This window comes from Lactuca sativa, chromosome 8 (assembly GCF_002870075.4).
Source record: "Lactuca sativa cultivar Salinas chromosome 8, Lsat_Salinas_v11, whole genome shotgun sequence".
In the NCBI taxonomy this organism is placed as follows: Eukaryota; Viridiplantae; Streptophyta; class Magnoliopsida; order Asterales; family Asteraceae; genus Lactuca; species Lactuca sativa.
In genome coordinates this window covers 154,111,587-154,134,507 of record NC_056630.2, presented here as the reverse complement: position 1 = coordinate 154,134,507, position 22,921 = coordinate 154,111,587, and the positions used below count along the sequence as shown (strand labels likewise).

At 35.2% G+C, this 22,921-nt stretch overlaps 1 protein-coding gene across 2 annotated transcripts in view; it reads right to left on the bottom strand.

Moving 5' to 3' along the window:
* Positions 1–21,625, bottom strand: part of LOC111915435 (glutamate receptor 1.2) — a 25,092-nt gene extending 3,467 nt beyond the window's left edge. The window contains exons 1-5 of one of the 2 annotated variants that reach the window (XM_023911095.3): positions 21,157–21,625; positions 19,811–21,060; positions 19,378–19,684; positions 18,911–19,287; positions 2,503–2,930 (exon numbers count right to left, since the gene is read on the bottom strand). In XM_023911095.3, coding sequence (XP_023766863.1) covers positions 2,595–2,930; positions 18,911–19,287; positions 19,378–19,684; positions 19,811–21,060; positions 21,157–21,448 — 2,562 coding nt within the window. In that variant the 5' untranslated portion in view covers positions 21,449–21,625 and the 3' untranslated portion in view covers positions 2,503–2,594. Of the gene's footprint in view, positions 1–2,502; positions 2,931–18,910; positions 19,288–19,377; positions 19,685–19,810; positions 21,061–21,156 lie in introns of those variants that run through there. The other variant, XM_023911126.2, reaches the window with a different exon arrangement.
* Positions 21,626–22,921: the final 1,296 nt, after the last annotated feature.

Here is a 22,921-nt window from a genome sequence, read left to right as displayed (position 1 = left end):
TCTCTCTCTCTATCTCTCTCTCTCTCTCTCTTTCTCTCTCTCTCTCTCTATATATATATATATATATATATATATATATATATATATATATATATATATATATATATACACACACACACACACACTCATCATTCAATCATATCAGCCATTGTCACATAATCATATACATCCAACACATACAAATCAGTGGGCCGCATTGGTGCCTTCGAACCACTAGTATGGTAAAAGACTCACCTCAATCGATGTCCGGATAAAACAACACTTGGTTAGTTGCTACAAAAGCTCCTCAGACTAAACATATCCAAATAACCGTAATTAGAAATTAAGGTAACATTCCATAATTAAGGTTCCTAAGCATACTCTCCTTGGGGTAAATGACCATCTTTCCCCTTCACGGGTAGGACCCACCCTAAAGTCATACCAGGTCAAAAAGTCAACCTACAAGGTCAAATCCATCAACTAAAACCCTAATATCGGGTCTAGCATCATGAAGAGCCAATGTTCATGTCATGAGAGTCCACCAAGTTCGATTCCAACAACTCGCTCCAGGCTCAGTCAACTCAGTCACAGGTTTTCTGCTGGACTGACCTCACGATGTGAGCATCACCATGTCACGTCATGAGTTTCATATACTCAACGATCTACAAGCTTTTTCATTATCACATCATGAAACCTTATGTCTTACACTGTGAGTTTAGTTTGAAGCCAAAAATTAAGGTTTTAAGTCCTTAATCCATTAAGCCATCAAATCTAACTTTTCTAAGAAGCTTAAGGCGACCCTAATGGTCCATAAAAATGTTTTATTTGTGGAAATGCATGTACCATGCATGTCCCAATCCATTCTAGGTCAAAAAGTGGGGAAATATGTATCAAACTCTCATGCATGTCTCTTATACCTCACAAACTTCTAGACAATATGATGTTTAAGGAACCCCTAGAATCCATAAAGTTGCTAACTTTATGGGTTTACTCCACTTAAGATTGCATAAACATGAAGAAAAAGGACAAAAACCTAGATCAATCCATAATATGCAACAAAGTTTGAACCTTTAGCACTTACAAAGGTCCAAAAACAAGAAGAGATGATGATGATGATGGTGTTACTTTGCAAACTACACCACTAGGACACTTCTTTTCCTCTTATTGTCTTCTTCTTCTAGCTAGAATATGCACCAAAATGGCTAAGGATATCAAATAGGGTTATGATTAGGGTTTCTGGAGGCTTAGAGAGTGAGGGAGGTTAAGGGTGGACAACCCTAGCCATCTCATTCCATTAAATACCAAAAAATTAGGGTTTTGGTCATCAGACTGCTCTCACGTCATGAGAAATAAGGGCCCATTTCGTGAGACTCAAGGAATACGAGTCAAAAAGTCAACCCTGGCTCACGACGTTATAGGCATTGCTCACATCATGACTTCATCCAAAGGCTAAAGAAAAACTTTGAAATCATGTACCTTAAAATTGAATGTTACATTCACATTGACCCCACTTCCACTTGTGGGGGATGATAAAGTACATAATCCGATTAACCGATTACACATTAAATTTGTCAAGGAGTCCTTTATATATATATATATATATATATATATATATATATATATATATATATATATATATTAGAGTTAGTTAAGAAGTTTTTGATATGGTAATATTTGAGTATTTCCTTTAATTGTCATATAAATATAAGACATGAAATATATAAAAACTTATTTTCTTTAATTACTGTTAGACTGTTAGTGTATCCCACATCGATGCGACAAAATCATATAAGTGGCTATATATGTTTGAGTCCCCCTTCTCTTCACAAGGGCTCTTAGGAGAGTTAATATTAGGCTCCACATATATTTACATGTTATTTGAGCCGACGCTCTACACTCTATGATTCAACACATCCCTATATATCCTCATCGATCCTCCGACTCTAGGGGAGAGTGTTAGTGTATCCCATATCGGTGCGACACGGTATTATAATAACAATCAAAATCATAAAGCCTACATCTAACTATTTATACTATTGCAACAAGTATTCTTAGACCAAATATCTTTTGCATGTGACTAGATGTGTGCCCGCGCAAAGCAGCGACGATAAATCGTTTTTTGGGCGAATAGTTTTCTTAATGGAAAATAATTATTAGATTTTGTTATTAGTTATTATGTAATAAGAAAAATTACCACTTTTAATTAAAATATTTATGTTTAGAACTTATATTTATATTGTATGTTTATACATTTGATGTAAATTAATTATTATCGGCATCTAGTTCAATAAATATAAATTAACTTATTTTGACGGATTTAATATTTTAAAATTGTTATTTTGTTCCAAATTAATTTTTAATAACCTTCCTTAATTCAAGTATTTAAAGTTTTGGTAAGTATTAATGGTTTTGTTATGCATAATTGATTTGTACAAAAAGCTTTGTATCTTGTACCTCTTAAAATTCAAGAAATGTTGAATATGCTTTATATAATAGTAAAGGTAAGTTTGATACAAGTTTTAGAGAGCCCGATCAACTGAAACTTTTCTTCATTCCAATAAAAAATACTTAAAAATCTTTAATATCAATTGTTATATCAACCAGGTATTGTTTAGTTATTTTCGCATGACGTTTCTGTACAAAAGATACCTCACAGTGGACATCAAATTACGTCCACCTAGAAGTGAGATGATATTATGGACCTCCATTTTTGCATGAAGTATGTAAAGTATAGAGATGATAAGGGCAAAAATAGAAGTGACCCCACTGATAATAAAAAGACCACCAAATCTATTAAGCTTCAAAGCTTGGGGCATTGTAGAATTTCTGGCTGGAACCAATAAGTGATTATCAAACCACTTACTCTCCAAACTTCCTAGAGTACCATCTAATCTCATTCTGGCGATTTCTCTTGACACGTCTTCTACCAACGGCGAACCTTTTTGGAACATCTGAATGAGATACATGTCAACCAAAGTTATATATGAAAATATGAAAGGCTCCTTATGTGCATACTATAAAAAATGTAAATTTTGACTACTTGAATTGACTATTTAAGAGGAAATATATTAATTAACTTTATCAAATATATTTGATATGCTGTAAAACCACTTTATATAACAAGCTTCTATTTTCTACAAAATGAAAAACTTCTTGCAAGTACTACATTACAGTGTTACGTTAGCTTGTACTTTCCTTATTTATGCAACTGTTTTTAGATTTATGTTGTATGGTGGTTTTATTGGTTATATGGGAGCCGATTCTTACTCTTTTAGGTGATTATTTGGTTATCAAGCCACCTCATTAGTTAGGAACTTTTCCATGTTATTAGGAGTTTTTTGATTTTTATTAGGACACTTCATGGCTTTGTAAATAAAGCAACTAGTAGGTCTTTTTTTTTATTTGTTCCTACACAACTCATTTTTCTATTCTCTCGGTGATTTTAACCTTTTCTAACCCTTCATATTTTAGATTTTACTAAAGTAATATTATTGCCTTTAAGGTTTTACTATTTTTGGTTTCCAATCAAATCTCTTGTGTTCTTCATGCGTTGATTGTTTGTGTTCCAATAATAGTGTATATTACAACAAAATCAATGTGAGTACTATCAATTAATATGACATCCATAATAATGCATTGAATTCATTAAAAGTTAATGAGTTGGCAAATCATCATTCTACGCTCCATACAACTCTACCAAAATTTTCTCATAATACAATGAAGTCTAAAACATTTAATGGAAAATATATCTAACTTATGAAATTAAATAATTAATTTTTTTCCCATTAAAGAGTTCAACGACTACTGAAATCCATATCCATTGAATGCAAACATGAAATCTTACAATATGGTAGAGTTTAATCAGTTGATTGTTAATTAGACATGACACTTTATTCAACTCTCCCATTAAAATATGCATTGCGGACACTCTTATGTGATGATAATAATGAAAAGTAATCCGGTCAGGAAATATCTCAAAAATAAAAAATTTCCCAAATGTATGAACCAATGACCCATTGCACCAAGTTTTGTAATTTGGCTTCAAATTTTTTAAAACAAGATTCTATTTCTCATTTGCGTTTACCTTCATTCTCCATTCTATAGGCCTTTAATAACCTTACACTCAAACTTATTTTTCTCATGATTAACTAAATGAAATATTGAAATGTCTATAATTAATGACCACAGTTAATAGATACTTGCAATCTTTCCCTTTTATATCTACATATCAATTTCCATGACTCAAACTCGTCAAAAAAAGAGTGACTTTATGATATTAAACTGGATAATAATAAATACGGAATTGTCGGATAGCCTTTTCTGTTAAACCTTAGAAGGGAAGGATAGCATGGGAAGGATAGAAAGGAAGGGTAGCCTTTTTTCTCATGGGTTGATAGAAAAGGTAGGGAATGATAGAAAAGGAAGGGTAGGATAGAAAAGTGATTTCTCTCTCCTAGGAAGGATATGTTTCTCTTTCCTAGATACCGTTTCTTATTAATAAAAAATTGCAGGGTACAATTGTTTAAAGCTCTTCCTGGGTACAAGTGTTTAAGGCTCTTCCTAATTGGTTGTCAGGTAAAGGAAGTGGAACATGACATTTTCTTTATTAGTTTTAGATATGCTAGATACTTTCCAGGATTTATGGGATATGTCTAGATATAGGTAGATTATTTTGTATTTTAATATCAGTCATCTTAGGCTATATATTTGTCTGGTGGTCAGCCACTTCTTGTAACCAATGTAACTGTCTGTTTCCTTTATAAAAGACTAAGCTTTTTAGCTTGTAATACTTGGCCTTATTTTCTTTTCTATTTATGTACATTTTTTATTTGCCAATATTGTGAATGGTAAATCACCTGTAGTATTGCATAAAATTATATCCTTATTTCCAATAAGTGGTATCAGAGCATGGTTATTGTATGCCGAAATATATGCCAAGATTACTCATGGGAGATAAAGGTGAAGGTGTTCAAAAATGCAAGAAATAAAGTAGTATTACGCTACACTATCCAATGCTTATGAAGTTAAATTAATCGGTGTGGGCTATAAAGATGCAAGTGAATTTGCAAGCATAAGGAATGTGGGATGCAATGCAACAGAAAGTTCGAATGACTCTAGATGCAATCTATCAAGCAATTCCAAATGATGTGCTACTTATGTTAGCTGAGAAGGATACAACTAAAGAAGAAAGGGAAATGAGTAAAGTGATGCACATGGGTGCCGATCGAGTAAAAGAAGCTAAAACACAAACCTTGAGAAGTGACTTTGAGGTTATCCGAATGAAAAACAGTGAATCTGTGGATGATTTTTCATGAGATTAAATACCATTGTAACTGGTATTCGATTTCTAGTAGAAAAAATAGAGGAACTTGTGGTGGTGAAGTAGTCTCTTCGAGTTGTCCCATCACGATTTATGCAAATCGCGACATCTTTAGAACAATTTGGAGCCTTAAAAAACATGACTGTGGAGGAGGTTGTGGGTCGTTTGAAAAACTCATGAAGAGAAGCTTCAGAGTTATGGATTACAATGAGACGAACCTTCCTTGTTTCTTAAACATGCCAAGTAGGCATCACGATCCAAGAAAATTGACAAGGGGATTTCATCAAACACATCAAAGGATAGAGGTAGTCATGATGGCCAAGGCCAGGGAAGAGGTCGAGGCCAAGGATGTGGCCGTGGTTCCAATGAAAAAAAGAATTACCCGAAAAAAGATAAAAGAAAAGTAAAATGCTTTAAATCTGAGAAGTTTGATCATTATGCATTGGAGTGCCTGGAAAAGAAGCGCGATGAGGAGGCAAATCTCAAACAAATCAATGAAGAAGCACCCATCTTGATGATGACAATCTCACAAGAACATGTATCCAGAAAGGTGTCGCTAAAATAGGTGATTTGTATTAATATTCTTACATCGGGGGAGAGTCGAGTAGAGTCCAAGGTGTGGTATCTCGACAACGATGATAGCGACCATATGATGGGAGACCACTCAAAGTTCCATGAGTTGGATGAAAATATTATCGGTCACATGGTATTTGGCGAGGGTTCCACTATTGCTATTTTAGGAAAATGATCGATTTTATTTGATTGAAAAATATCGACCAAAGACTTTTGAATGAAGTATAATACATCCCAAGTCTTAAAAATAACATCACTAGTCTTGGAAAAATGAAAGAAGAAGGAAGTCTACTCACTATGTACTGGTCAGTTTTGACATTACACAATAGAAATAAAATTCTACTTTTGAGAGTTGAATGATCTCCAAACCGGTTGTACAAAACTTCACTGAGAACCGGTAGACCAACATGCCTTTTAGCCACAAAGGATGAACCAGCTTGGATATAGCATTCTTGACTTGGTCATGCTAATTTTCCCGCTTTAAAAAAGTTTTTTGAAAAAAATATGGCAACCAAAGGTCCCAGGATCGAACATCCAAATCAAGTGTGTGATAGGTGTGTTCTTGCAAAACAAACCTGAATCTCTTTATTGAACCAAACGTTGTTTTGAGCTAAAAAAAACCACTTCAACTAGTACATGCGGACTTATGTGGTCCGATTACACCCACTTGGAAGTTTGAAGCCTTGGGTGCTTTCAAACGATTCAAGTTGATGGTAGAAAAAGGTTCGGGTTAAGAATTAAAGACACTTCGTATAAACCGAGAATGGAGAGTTTATGTCAAAAGATTCTCATCATTTTGTGAAGAATATAGAGTAAAAAGGCATCTTATGACTCCCTATTCACCTTAACAAACTGGAGTTGTAGAGAGACAAAATTATACAGTTTATCTTCTCAACCGCTTACCTGTGAAAACGCTTCCCGACATCATGCCGTATGGAGCTTGGTTTAACAAAAAAACAAACCTTGAATATTTGAATATTTTTAGTTGTGTTGGCTTTGCCAAAGTTGTAGGTGTACATTTGAAGAAACATGAAGGCTGAAACAAAAAAGATGGTGTATCTTGGGGTAGAAGATGGAACTAAAGGGTATCGATTATTTGATCCAGAAAGCTAGAAATTGCGGGTTATTCACGATGTTTTTTTTGTTGAAAGTGAAGGATGAAATTGGTACAAAAACAAGGAAGATGAAGTCGCTACTCCTAAAACATTAACAATAATTGAGACGGACAGCCACAGAGTCAATCCGACGTAACCAGACAACCCCGAAGTCAACTTGAAAACCCCATACAACCCTAGAGTTAACCCGAAAAACTCGGAAAACCCCTATGTCGAATCTGTTCATCCTGAAAAGCAACCCCATATACTCCTATTTCGGCCTCGTTTTATTCAAGCTTGACCGACACAGAAAGCGCTTCAAGTGAGGTTGGGCCAAAACGATTTCGTTTGCTTGCCAATATCTATAATGATGCCGAAAATGTGATCCTAGAACCCAAAGAATTATTGATGAGTGCAATACATCAACCCTTGAATTTTAAATAGACAGTTACCTTTAATTCATGGCGGGATGCCATGCAAACGAATCTATATATTCAAATTAAACAAAAGATGTGGATGGTTCGTGAGTACGTTGGGTGTACGCTAGGTACGCACAATGTACTCCTTGCATGCACTTTATCGGGGTGATCCCGGCGTACGCTGGGCGTACCCATGCATACGCTGGGCATACGTAAGCCAGGGCAAACCCTAATTGTTAGGGCACCCTATTTAAGATCCTTAATTCCTTTAAGTGCATCACCCTTTCAGCCCCCATTGCCTTTTAGTTCTAATCTCGAAACCCTAGCCTTCTTGAGTGCATTTCTGAGCTTACATAGAGTTTTTGGGTGTTCTTTTATGGTTTTGAAGAGGAAGGAAGCTTGAGGAGAGGCAAAGGCAAAGAAGGAGCTTGTAGATCTAGAGTTTGTGCATCATTTCTAGCTTATTGAAGGTATAAAATCTGAAACTTGTTCATTCTAATCTTATATCTAGATTTAGGGAAGAATTTAGCATCTTTTGGTCCCATAACTTGGTCTTTTGGAGTATGGGTTACTCCAGCCATTTTAGTTGTCATTTTGAATCTTAAGAGTGCATGAAGTCATAAAAATCGCATCTTGAAGGTTAAGACACAACCATGCATGAGTTGGTGACTACTTAAGAGAGATAGAAAGCTTAATTCATGGTTTGGGTACCAAAAAGACAGGCAATAGAATAAAGTTTGCACCTTTATGGCTTAAGACACTTTTATGAACTTGGATCTATGTTTTGGACGTTAAATCTTAATGGATTAAGACATAGGAGCCAAGTTGTTGGATTAATGTCTAAGTCCATAACTATAATTGGTAAGACTTGACCCGACCCGGCATGGTCCATTTGGGTTGCATACCATCATGCACTTGGATAGACTATAATGAGAGAAATAAGACACTTATGGTTATTAATATATTATAAGTTCTAGTATATTAATAATAAGAATAATAAGATTATTTAATTAGTATTGATCAAGAATTAATCTAGGATTAATTAAGTGATCAAAAGAAGACTAATTAAATATATGGGTTGATTGTGTAAATCATCCATACTTGTATAGTGGGCTAATGCTCCATGGATAATCAAGTTGGGCTAAAACCCATAGGATGGTCCATGGATGCTCCATGGTGTATTTGTACCCATGGATCATGGAAATGAAAGGCCATGTCAATTAGGGCTTACATGGTGTAACCCTAACTATATAAGCATCTTATTCTTGACCAAAATCGGCCACTAGAGTGTGAAAAGAAAGGGCTAGCCGATTTCATGAGTTGTAGAATTCTCTCAAGTTATTCTAAGTGTTTTGGTGATTGTGATTCCATTTGAGGTGTCACACTTGGGGCACTAGGCACTCAAGCTTCATGAAGACTTTCTACATGAAAGAGGTACGTATTCTATCTTGTTATATTCATTGTTTTATATGCTAGATTAGGATAATACCTTGGAAGTTCTTATTTGCATGTATAATAGAGAAAAACATAGATCCAAGGTATTTAGGGTTGCATGTACACTTAGGAGTGTTAGAATGCTCATAACCCAACAGTGGTATCAAAGCCTAGGCTTGTTTTCTTGTTATACCTGCAATAGAAGCTGAAAAACCGAATCTGGTGCTGTCTGATCATCAGACTCGGCGAGTCCATCAGAGGACTCGGCGAGTCCATGCCTAAAATGTGATCAATTCGATCCAACTCGCCGAGTTGGTTCATGCACTCGACGAGTTGGACCCCCAGACAGCATATTTTCGATTTTTTTTGCTAGAAATGGACTAGGAACATTACCCTAAGTTATTTTTGAACTTATAAACTTGTTTTTGATGTGGTAATGTTCATGATAATCCATTTTCAAAGATAATTGTCAATAGATTCATGTTTTGTATTAGTTTAAGGTTTAGACTAATTACATGAAAAAGTTTGATTTGAATTATCTTGTTCTTATGAGTTGCTTAGATTAATAGAAAAGTTGAGTGAAATAGTTGTTTTCAATCCATTTTAATCTAAGAGTTGAGTATAAAATGTGTTTGTGTAACTTGTCCTCAAGTTACATGAAGAGTCATATTAAAGACTCATAAAATTCATAAAAGTTGGCAATGGTTACAAAATGAAGAGTCTTGTGTCATTGAATAATGTTTTATGACTCCATAACTTGTCCTCAAGTTATGGAAGTTCAAGAGTCACTTCATTAAAGAAAAATATGTAACCATAATTAAATCCATAAGTTATAAAATAAAGAAAAAGTTACTTCTTTTATTAGTTTAAAGTCTTCCATAACTTGTCCTCAAGTTATGGAACTTGAAGAGTTTTTGGAATAAAACTACTTTAAACACATAAGTTATGGAATTAATTAGTTTTGAATAGTTTCAAAACTTGCCCTCAAGTTTTGGAATTTGAAAAAGTTTTCACTTATGAATACTTTAATTCCAAGTTAGCCCTTAGAATTTTAAAGAATTAAAATTCAACCCTTATACTTTATAATATTATAAGTTAATAATATATATATGTATAAGAGTGAAGTCAGTCTTACCGCTAGTAAGCCTCATTCACGAAGCCGGTCTATAAGGTGGGTATAAGGTTGTTGCCTATAAAATGGCAACTTAATGGGTGTCCACTCTCACCCACCGCTTGCTTGACCGGTGGAGGGTCGTTAGCCGAACGGGTTTGACAAGACTATAATTCTCCCTTCATTAAAAGTATTAATGATAAATACTAAGTAACTAAACTTTTATAAATACCCAATCTTAGTTACTTAAGAAAATGTGAATAAGGTGCTAATCCATGAAATTACACTTTACACTTTGTCTAAGTCGTTAGTGGAGCGTGTGTGGTTAACCGGCACACTAACTTGGACTTAACAAGGTAGGTAAAGGGTGACTTAATATTTATCATAGTATCGATGGAGCGTGTGTGGTTAACCGGCACATCGATTGAGGGGTAATTTATTAAGGGTACCAAGTGATTTGCATGGTTACTTCACACCTTGTTTTGTGATCCTCGGCATCCCAATCACAAAACCTGAAGGGCACACTCGAGATTGAAACATGCCTTTGAAAAGTTCAATGAATCTCAAAGATCTAGGAGTTTCAAAACCAATTAAAACCTAATAATACATTTCGTTTATCTTGGTGGAAATTGGTGAATCGTCATTCACCTACCTTCAAATATTTTATAGCTTGGATTACGGCATACCTCTTCTAAGTTATAAAATAGTTTGTTGGGTCCTAGCCTTAATATTTCATATTGGGTGTCATATTAAGGACTTTAAAATCAACTATCTTGAATATCTCCCAAAAGATGTCTGGTTTAGACATATATGATCTTCCCAAATCTTTTGAAACAAGGTTTCCTAATGAAGATGATGTCCCATGGATATCATACTTATTTCTCCTCCTCCAATTATTCTCCCCAACCCACAAGTTCTTGAAAAGTTTAAGGTCACTCAGGCCCTATTGGCAAGGCAAGGTCTAGGTGTGGTCACGTCTTGGAGATGTAGTCACATATTGACAAGCCGGGAGAGTTGGGTGTCAAAGTCTTGAGAAAGTCGGTGGTTCAATCACTTTCTAAGTCACATAGTGAGTTCCTTTGAGACACCTATGAAACAGACTATGACAAGACCCTTAATGATCTTATCTATTTGCTAAGATCAACTTCCTAAAACTTTATCGACATTGATAATGATGACATTGGTTTTCCAGTAAAGCTCTCTCTTCCCAATGGAAAAGGGATCGACCATAGTGAACTCGGTTGACCAAATGGTAAAGAGAAAAGCTAAGTCTGTGATAGTCTCGGGTACCATTATCAAAGGGTCCATATGTTTATATTTCCAAAGGAAGGGGCATTGGTTGCGAAGCTGCCAAATTTACCTAAGGATGTTAAAGTCAATAAGCTTGACTCTACTTCAGGTAAAGTCCACTATCTAACTCTGTTAAGTTTCTATTCTGAGATTCTTTATACATGATGTGACTGAGTCACATGGTGATGTTTTAAGAATCAAAGAAAAGTGAAGAAACTTAAAGAAAGAATATGCTGAATCTAATCGCGTAGATGGATTTCTAACGCATAGCTTGAAAAATCGGATTCTTGAGCTACTTCTTAGGAGTTATGATATTTTTGCTTAGGAATATATAACAACAAGTTTTCATATGGATTGTAAGGATTAGTTTTTCCGCAAAGTTTTAAAATAATAGAAAATTTTTGATTTTATTTATTTTAAAATATCCTTACAATGGCATTTGAGGAAAAATTGTTGCTTATATGATTCCATTAAGAGCAAGAGTGGAAATATGAAGTTGATTCTTTCATTTGTGGTAATGTCTATATTTACCAAATAAGGAAAGATTCTCATCACCCAAGTTTCATTTGGACCGGGACTTGGAATCATGCAAGTTGTATAGCATGATGAATGAGAACTTTCAAGTTTTGGAAAAATTAAGACTAATTACTTGTTCACATGGATGTGTGAGTCAAGTAAAGGACTAAGGGATCGAGTACACATTCTTGTGCACTGATTAAGTCCACCACAAAAGATTGATAAGACTATTCGTCATAGTTTACTAAAGTTCAGTAAATATGATTATACTTACAAGCTTAAGTGTAACTCTGAGACATTGGAAAAGGTTCCAAAGTATGGCAGAGCGAATAAGAAGAATCAAATTAGGCAGAAGGATAAAAGTTCCTCAAATCTGAGAGTACTTTAGTATCAGTTTTTGTGATCATCTTAATGATTAAGAAACCATATCAAAATTAGTTCTCTAAGGAAATCTTAGTGCATTCTTATGACTAAGAAGAGGAACTTGAATTGTTGAAATGGTTAAATCAAGAAGATGAGTCATACTTCGTTCCAATACAAGTCTTAGAGTCATACTCCAAGATTGTAACTTGAGTGACATGTCTCAAAGAAGGTTTAAAACACTTTTCAAATGTAAGAGTAAAAGTTTTCTACTCTTGTACATTTGAAATTGGTAAGTTGTGATGTTTTGGATAAAACAAAGACCAACTTAGGCCAATTGTGTGAAGTGTTTGTCTTGATTAGAATCCACACTATCTCTTGGATATTTGACAAGGGAGTCTTATAGGTCAAGAGGACAGTGGGAGTCTTAAAGGTCTCAAGAACTAATCAAGAATAGAACCTGAAGTTCTTCACTAGCACACGACTTGAGGTTTATAATCTATCGTGTTGACATATTCTGTGCCCATTCCAGTTAAAGTTGGCTTTGCATATGAGTTCTTAGAGTTCTCAATTGGTTGCATAACAACTTGGAAACAATGGTAGGCCCTTGAGCTACCAGGTGGCAAGAAATTAAGATTGAGTTCAGTGCATATGGTTTTGGATTTGTCATTATCTTTGTCTTATGTCTATGGTTTTGACAATTCACATGGATAAGAACACATACACCATTAAATCTAAGTGTCATAAGGTTTCTCTCCGATTCATGAAAATGATGGTGAGGAAACACTTTCACTAAGTAGATTTTATCTAGATAGCAATTGTGATATTTGCATTCTCAAAGTCGTTAGTGGAGCGTGTGTGGTTTACCGGCACACTAACCTGGACTTGTGAGAAGTGGCAAAAAGGTCTAACCATTATGATTACGGCATACCTCTTCATAATTGTTTAGATACACAAGTGTGCTATCTAAGGGAAGGTGTATGATTTTGATAAAGTTTTATCAAAACAATCTAGCATCAGAAATCTGAACTTTGATAAGAAAGTCAATGAAGTATTGATTTCTAGAAGTCCAGCTGATTTCTGAGTACATGTCAAAGCTAGTGGGAGCATAAGTGTTATGCTAATAATCATCATGTTAGTGGGAGCATGATAATTATGATAAGTATTGCAAGTTAGCAATGTTAATTATAAAAAAACAAAAGTTTCAATTGGGAAAGAGTTGTTTTGCTATAATTAAGGGAGAGGAAATTATACTTCATCTCAAATCTATAAGCTTAGATCGTGAGGTTTTAATCATTTAGTCAAGGATATATATATATATGAATTTCATGTTGGAATGGCTCAACATAAGGAAATTCTGTATATGGGTCCATTATTTGCGTTCTAAAATTCGATTATGATTACGACATCCCTTTTCATAATCTGAATTATGAGAACTTGGCAAATTGAAATGGAAATGTTATAGCAAAAGACTAGTTTAGTCTTTATGTGAGACATCATGAATCGTGTCCCATATGCTTTGGATATAGGATCGATTACATGTGCCATATTCATCCTTTCTAAAATTTTCCAAATGCCTAGGGCATTAAGAAGGGAAAAGGTTTAGAACTGGATATGACTAAAAGGATTAAACAATTTTCGAGGACAATCTAAGGTTTACCAAAGATTGGTTACTCAAGGACAATTGGAAGTATAGTGATAATTCTGGAAGGACCATATTGACATAATCTGTAAGGAGGCAACTCTTGTTCAGAAGTGATAGTCAAAATGGAATCTGGAAATGTTTCAAAGTTAGAATTTTCAATCTGTGTAAGATTAAGGAAACTTAATGCAAGAAGGATGTTTCCAAGGAGTTGATCTCCTTTGGAATACTCTGTAATGATTGTTGCCAAGTCTTTGTGAGTTTGTGCATAATCGTTACAAGAGGATCAATGCATATAAGTTTAGAATCTAACAGATTTCAGTAAATGGCATGAATTTGGAATTCTTGCACTTGCGGTAAGGATTTAAGAGTGTGAAAAGAGAATCATTGAAGTTATGTTCAATGGATCTAGTTCACAAAGTAAAGATCATAGACAAACATAGTATGCATACTTGGTGTGTGGCATGACTAGTGTTTAGAAAAACATAGTGTACATGCTTGGAGCATGGGACAACTGTTGTTTTAAATTCAAGAATAAAGTTGATAGTTGAAACAGTATACAATGAATAATGTGTAATCATATGGTGATAAATAAAAGGTGTTTATTTATATTCATAAGTTCTGAGACCATATTGGATTCAATTATTATTGTGTTTCACTTTGTATGTTTTGACTTCCCGAATAAACTAGGTTATTCTTCCGGAATGACTAAGTTATTCAAACCATCCACAGTTGTTCATATGTTGGAAGTAGATATGAATTAAGACTGTCATGGGTTGGCTTGTAGAGGTCTAAGGTGTTGGACAAAGGGCTACAACACTCATGAATGCTCATAAGTTCTGAGTATTGGATTCAACCCGCGCTCATTGGAATCACTTCATGGATTTTATCACAAGTGATCATGAGACGATAATATCTTATATTCTTCAAACCTAGAGATATGAGTTGTTACTATGAGTTGATAGTACATTGATTGCACGAAACCGCATTTGGTAACTCTGTGCTATAAAACGTGCCTTTGTGTATGATTCAACAAGTAGTAGAACAAGCCATATGAGTCGAAGTTTATCCATTCCTTTTACCTTCGGGATAAAAGCGATATCTGTGGGCCCCTCGATGATTTGATGATAACAAATGAAAGTGCTAGGCCGGGCCAAGACTGATTTGATTTGTTCAATTAGTCAGTTGTCAAAAATCGGAAATCGGGAAACAACAAATGGACAGAGAGAATGATTATAATCCATGTCTCAGTCCATATGATATCTAGAATGGAGGAATATATGATCCCTTATCTAATGGACAAGTCACTGACAAAGGTCAGAGTTCATCTACAAGGTCAGAGTTCGATAGAAGCTTTTGAGAGCTACGATTGTCGGTTGGTTCCTGAAGTCATACGCAATAATAGTTTTAGACTTATCCAAGTGGGAGACTGTTGGATTAATGTCTAAGTCCATAACTATAATTGGTAAGACTTGACCCGACCCGGCATGGTCCATTTGGGTTGCATACCATCATGCACTTGGATAGACTATAATGAGAGAAATAAGACACTTATGGTTATTTATATATTATAAGTTCTAGTATATTAATAGTAAGAATAATAAGATTATTTAATTAGTATTGATCAAGAATTAATCTAGGATTAATTAAGTGATCAAAAGAAGACTAATTAAATATATGGGTTGATTGTGTAAATCATCCATACTTGTATAGTGGGCTAATGCTCCATGGATAATCAAGTTGGGCTAAAACCCATAGGATGGTCCATGGATGCTCCATGGTGTATTTGTACCCATGGATCATGGAAATGAAAGGCCATGTCAATTAGGGCTTACATGGTGTAATCCTAACTATATAAGCATCTTATTCTTGACCAAAATCGGCCACTAGAGTGTGAAAAGAAAGGGCTAGCCGATTTCATGAGTTGTAGAATTCTCTCAAGTTATTCTAAGTGTTTTGGTGATTGTGATTCCATTTGAGGTGTCACACTTGGGGCACTAGGCACTCAAGCTTCATGAAGACTTTCTACATGAAAGAGGTATGTATTCTATCTTGTTATATTCATTGTTTTATATGCTAGATTAGGATAATACCTTGGAAGTTCTTATTTGCATGTATAATAGAGAAAAACATAGATCCAAGGTATTTAGGGTTGCATGTACACTTAGGAGTGTTAGAATGCTCATAACCCAACACAAGTATGGGCTGAATGACCAGTACGTCGGGCGTACTCTAGAGTACGTTGTATGTACTGGGCCAATGCCCCGATTCCAGATCATCAACATACGTCGGGCATGTGAGCCATGCACGTCACACGTACGCAGTCTGTGGGCTTATAAGATTTTTGGGCTCGAGTTTTGTTGGGCTTTTTGACTTGTTTAGTTTTGGGCCTTAGGCCCACCTGTTGTAGCAGGACATTTTTGGGCTTTAGGCCACTTTGGGTGCTCTTAGGCCATATTGGGCCTTAAGGGCCTTGTAGTTAGGATTGAAATGCCTTTTTGGACTAGTTAGATTTGGGCCTTGGTAGGGTAGGCCCAATGAGGCAAGGGTTAAGCAACCCTTTCTGCTTTTAAGAAAAGAATTAGGGTTTAGACCCTCATGTTAAAATATTGGCCTAATTTCTAATTATGGTTTTATACTTGTTCCTTGGGGAGAGGATTTTGCGAGTCAGCCGCTAAGTGTGATTTTATACCTTCAGTCAAATGTGAATTTCCTTCACAGTATCTGTGGGTCGAAGGAAGCAATGTCGGCCCCCTAGTTTATATTGTAGTATGATGGTTGACTTCGTGACAACTGTCAGTGATGCTTGTGTTGCTTGATGACTTTGTAATTCATTTTTATGATATTATATGGTGGTGGTAAGGGTGAAATAGACCCAATATCCAGTTTAAATAGACTAAAAGGGATTGCAAGCACCCATATAGGCTTGACAGTATCTGGTTGAAATAGACCGAAGGTGATTGCAAGCGCCCAGATATGCTTGACAGTATCCGGTTGAAATAGACCGAAGAGGATTGCAAGAACCCATATATGCTTGGTTGTATGGTGTGGGGTATTTTGGGGGAACTCACTAAGCTTTGTGTTTATAGTTTTCACTTTATGTTTTAGGTACTTCCAGTTCGAAATGGAAGGGCCCGACCTGATCACGCCGCCTCACCCTATGATTTCCACATTTTGAGATTTTGGGAGTTTGTACTCTGATAGCATGTTGCTATGATACACTTTTGACTGATTTGATATAAGTATCGTATGTTTTGAAGGAATTTAAAAACAAAATTTGTATCTGTATTTTTGGGATGTTACACCATAAGGATCATTCTTGCCTTAACGACTCAACGTGGGTGGGCCATCCATAATTTAGATGTCAAGTCGGATTTTCTTAATGGCGATATTGAAAAAGAGGTCTATGAAAGTCAACCGGAAGGATACGTTGACAAAATACATAGTCACAAGTTGCTTAAACTCTCCAAGGCGTTTTATGGTTTATGACAAGCTCGTCGAGCTTGGAACATTCGTTTGGATAAAAGCCTAAAAGGAATTTGTTTTTCGAAATGTTCCTAAGACACGACAGTGTAGAAAAGGAACCCGAAAGGAAAAACTCTTTAGTTGGTGTCTACGTCGACGACTTAATTATTACGGGATCAAACAACGAAGACATTGTTGAATTCAAGGAACAAATGAAAGAAGAATAAAAAATGAGTGATTTTGGAGCAACCCGACAACTTCACCCATGGAACCTAAGTTGAAGGTTAAGCAAGATGAAGACGGTGAAAAAGTTGACCCAACTGAATATAGGCGAGTATGAGATATCTACGATACTTGACACACACTCGACCGTATTTATCATATGCGGTTGGTATTGCTAGTCATTTCTAGGAACAATCAACCACACTGCATTTTCAAGTGGTAAAAAATATTTTGCGGTATGTCAAAGGAACCATTGTTTATGTGATAAACTATGGAAAAGGTCGTGAAGTTGAAGACTTGGTTGGTTTTAGTGACAGTGATCATGGAGGTGACAAGAGTCCAAGTGAGATGATTTTCTACCTAGGAAGAAATGTAGTGACATGGCAATATCAAAAGCAAAGGACTGTTGCCTTGTCAACATGTGAATCTGAGTTCATGGCAGTGGCTGCATGTCAAGCCATTTGGCTTGGGAATCTCGTGAAAGAGCTTACATGATACCACATCATGCATATCACCTTGTTTGTTGATAACAAGTCGGTGATTCAATTGATGAAGAATCTTGTGTTTCATGGTAGCAGCAAGCACATTGACATTCACTATCATTTTATAAGGGAATGTGTTGAGGAAAGACACATTTTAGTAGAACACGTCAACTCAAAGGATCAATGAGCGAGCATCTTTACAAATACCTTGACATACGTGAAGCATGACAAAATGCAAAATATATATGCTCGGCATGACGAATACTGAGCTTGGTCCATTGTAAAGGGGGAAATAATATTAAACTGGATAATAATAAATACGGAATTGTCGGATAGCCTTTTGTGTTAAACCTTGGAAGGGAATGATAAATGGGAAGGATAGAAAAGAATAGTAGCTTTCTTTTTCATGGGTATGATAGAAAAGGAAAGGGAATGATAGAAAATAAATGGTATGATAAAAAGTGACTTTTTTTTCCGGGGAATGATATGTTTCTTTTTCCTAAATACCGTTTCTTATTAATAAATAATTGTAGGGTATAATTGTTTAAAGATTTTGCTAATTAGTTGTTACATAAAGCAAGTGGGACATCTTTATTAGTTTATTAGATATGCTAGATACTTTCTAGGATCTATGAGATATGTCTAGATATAAATATAGGATTAATTATGAGATATGTCTATAGATATGAGTAGATTATTTTGTATTTTAATATTAATCATCTTAGACTATATATTTAAGTGGTGGTGAGCTACTTCTTGCAACTATGTAACCGTCCATTTCCTTTATAAAAGACTTAAGCTTTTAAGCTTGTAATATTTGGCCTTATTTTGTCTTGTGTTTCAATATATTTTTTATTTGCCCATACTATGAACGGTAAATCACCTTTAATATCGCATACCAATTAGATCCTTATTTCCAACAGACTTTACTAGTCACTGCAAGAATCACCAAATAAAATAGATGCATATGTAGTGCAAGTGATGAAGAAAGAAGGGTACTTACAAAGGCAAAGCCAGAAGTGATAGGTTGAGAGGAGATCAAGGCATATTCACCTGAGTATTTGCTAAGAAACATCTTGATATAGGGAATTTCATCAACAATGGCATCAGCATCACCATCTTCTGATAAAGCATGAGCATAATCCTCGTATGAGTAGTATGCCCTCTTATGATGACCTTCAAAGTGCACGTTACTGACAGTCACTCCTCTCATAAAAGAACCTCCATGAAACCCCACAATCCTGCCTTTTGATGCCAATTCAAATTGCTCTACAGTCAAAAGTGAAGCCAAAGTTGCTGTGTAGCTCGTGATCAAGACAAGCACCACGAGTAACCAGATAAACATTACAAATCTTGACAGATTGCTTGACAACTTCTCTCCTACAATACAAAATGCAACTCACTTTGAGATCTTGATTTAGATTCTCTATATCAAGAAGTAAAAGTTTCTTAGAGAGAAAGAGGGAGAACTTTGAGCAAAAAAGATGGTCAGTAGGATGAACCAGAAGATTGTTCCAATTCGCTGAGCTGGCGAGCATTCGAATTCGGATTCTTGATTCAAACATTCAATAGCCCAAATAACAAATCCAGTTAGGATAAGAGAAGCGATAGCAGTTAGCCATAGTCCCATGTCCAGTGCCTTCAAGAAGAACCACATGTCTTCTTTCTTGACTCTTGCTAGTGTTCCTACACCCAAGTCAGTGTAAGTCGATGTAAAGTCCACATACACAGATCTGTTAGCCAAGATTGTTGAATCGCCCACAACTCCATCGATTTCCTGTCCACAAGCAAAGCCATATATATATACTACCAAATTAGATGTATTTCCTAATGACGCTGAAAGTAAAGATGAGCAAGAGTATAAAATTATATATAAACATGTAACAAGCTGAAACATATATACCTTATTGTAGACCTTCTGTACAAGATCATCGTAATTATTGGCGTTGTCAAATAAAATGAATGTGTAAGGCACTTCATATGGTAAAGCACGAATGCATGTGTTGAATACATCTACGGAAAACCCAGTAGCAGTTGTAACATTTTTCTCAACATCATGATCTACATCCATGAAGTACTTAAAGTTTCTAATCTTCAGAACACCAATTTTCAACCTTTTATTTGGAGTTGCTCGCAACACCCAACCTTTTGGAGCAGTTGTAGACCCTCCGGGCCAGATAACAGCTTCAGGACCTAGAGTAGAGTTTTGATAGACGCTGTTATTCATTGGGTATCCTCGACTGATTCCTTCTGATAGTGTCCAATATCCTACTCTCTTCTCACCATTGTCGATGGCATTCATAATCTCATATCCATTGGATCTTATTTTTCCTTCACTAAGTTGAAACTCACCGCTTATTCCCTTAAATCTTGTTTTAAAAACTTCATGCAAGAGCAAAGTCCCACTATTAATATGTGGGACTCCAACCTTCTCTACAGACTCAGCAAGCGCCCAGATTGTGTCGTATGCCCATATGGCAGGCACAGGTACTTCTTTCGTCAATGAGGTATGGTAGTTTCGGTAAAAGAAATTGTGCCATGTCGCTGTTAAGTTATGCAGCCTGACTGATGGTGGAACATACGGCCTAAAACCTATCGCCCCTTGTAATGACTCAATAACTGTAAAGTTTGTTGAACGGAAGAGGTCAACTGTTTTTTCAGTTAAAATCCATGCATATTCTTCCGTTACCATTCCTAAGCTTTTTGCATTCAAGAAGAGGTTGGATGCTAATGAAGGCGACATATGTACGATGATGATAGTTGTCTGAAAATTCATGAGCTTGTGCAACTCCTCCGTGATTTCATGAATCGTGGCTGATGATGAAATGGCACTTGTGTAACTGATCTTGATGTTATTATCTTGGAATGACTCAGCCAGATAAGGTAATATCTCCCTCCCATCATCGGTGTCCTCATGAACAAAGATAACATTCCTCCATTTATATAATTCCATAAGGGAAGCAATGCTTTTGGCCATAGTGGATTCATCTTCTTTGATTTGGAACAAGTATGGGTATTCCATTGAGGATCTACCAGCAAAAGAAAATATAGGAACTTGAGCTTTATCAGCAAACAAGGATAATAACTTCGATTGAAGATAGATTTCTGGGCCTATGATAGCCTGCACCTTCACGTTTTTCAGAAGATGATCTACTGGTAATTAAAAGAAACAAATATAAAGAAATATAAGTTAACCGAATATAAAATTAGATGAGACTTGAAGGAAGGAAAGAAAACAAGAGATTATACCAGCTGACAGAGCTTTTAATGGATCTCCCTTAGAGTCCCGAGTGTGAACAACTATCCTTGTTTTGTAACTGTGATTAAGATCATAAAAATCAGATATGGCCATGGTAATGCACCTGTGAATGGACTTGCCTATCCATGACTCCATGTCTAGAATGATCCCAGTGCTTATTACGATGTTGTTGTTTGTGTTGAAGTTTTTGTTTTCTGATGGAACGGACTGTGCCCATAATTCACGGTTTAGAAAGCAGAAGAGGATTAGAAGGGAAAGGCTGATTTTATTCTCGCTATTCATCGGCTTTGCAGATTGGTGCTTGTTCTGAACTACTTGCGCAGTTATATGTTGTGAAAATCTTATACGACTTTAGTGTTTTTTAGGGGTTTTGTTCGATAGAAGAAAAGAATTCGTCAAACTTGTTGATAGCGACCAATTACCACTATCATGCATATAGGTTGCTAACTGACACTACTAATTAATGCAATAACGATGAAGCAAAAACGTATGATGGTTCTTGCAAGGAAGATCATGTTTCTCTACATTCTATTATAATAATAATAATAATATGTCGATCAGATGACAACAAATGTGGGATCTATTAGTATCATTCTATTGGTTAGAAATTTTCTAGGATCATTCTATTGGTTAGATCGACAGGAGGGAATTTGAACACGACATGTTGGAAAATATTTCCAGAAGTTTTGTTTTATTTGAGTTAAAATCTCAACCTTACTAAATTCAAATAGATAATGCAATGCTATTCCCTTCAACAAATAATGTTTTCTAAAACTTAGAAAATCGAATTCAAAATGAGTTTGTAACGGGTTGACTTTTCAAAAACTTGTTTATATTGTAGTTGATTTTAATGACACCTAAACCTTTTAATGCAATTAGAATTTTTGAGTGTCAAAAGTGACTAAGACTATCATCAAAGATACAGGTTTGGTGGTTTTGGTGATATAGAGTACACAATCATATAAAGTAATTAGCCGTAAATTGTAATACCCGTATATTATACGGGTTCATTAAAACAAAATGTTGAATATAAACGATTAAATGAGAAAATTATTTGAATTTGAAATTTAAAATAAATAAAAATTATGAGAAAGAAAACATGCAAAAAATAAATTAATTAAAATTGTATGTTTATTTATCATACTCGTGTACTAAACACGATAATTAGAATACAATGTTAAACACAAAGGTTTAAACTGTAAATTTATTTGAATTTGAAATTGAAATTTAAAGTTTAAAATATAAAATTAATAGTCATTATGGTAGTTTAATTTATAGAAACTAAATTAATGATATATTGGAAAAAGATGACAAGTGGAAATTAAATATATCTCAAAATTATGACAAAATGACATGTAGTCAATTGAATGAGAGAGTGACATGTGACAAAATCATTCTTATTTATTAGGGTAGATTTTTTTATCGCGACCAAGACAAATGTTAGAGGTCAAAGGGAAGAGCCTCTTGTGGACATCGACATACAAAATTGTTCGATAGCCACATTACATCAGACAACACAACTTGTCATGGACAATCTTGCTATCTTATCATTTATCTTGTTATCTCAAACAACTCTGTCAAAAGGTTTTTTCAAAATCTACTACTATCTTCATCCCAAATTAATAGTCCACTTTTGATTTTTGAAATTTTTTTTCTTTAACTTTGACCTTATATATTTTTGTTTTTTATAGATAATCATTGATGAAAAATATATGAATGGATTGTATTTTAAATGTTTTTTCATTTTTATAAGTT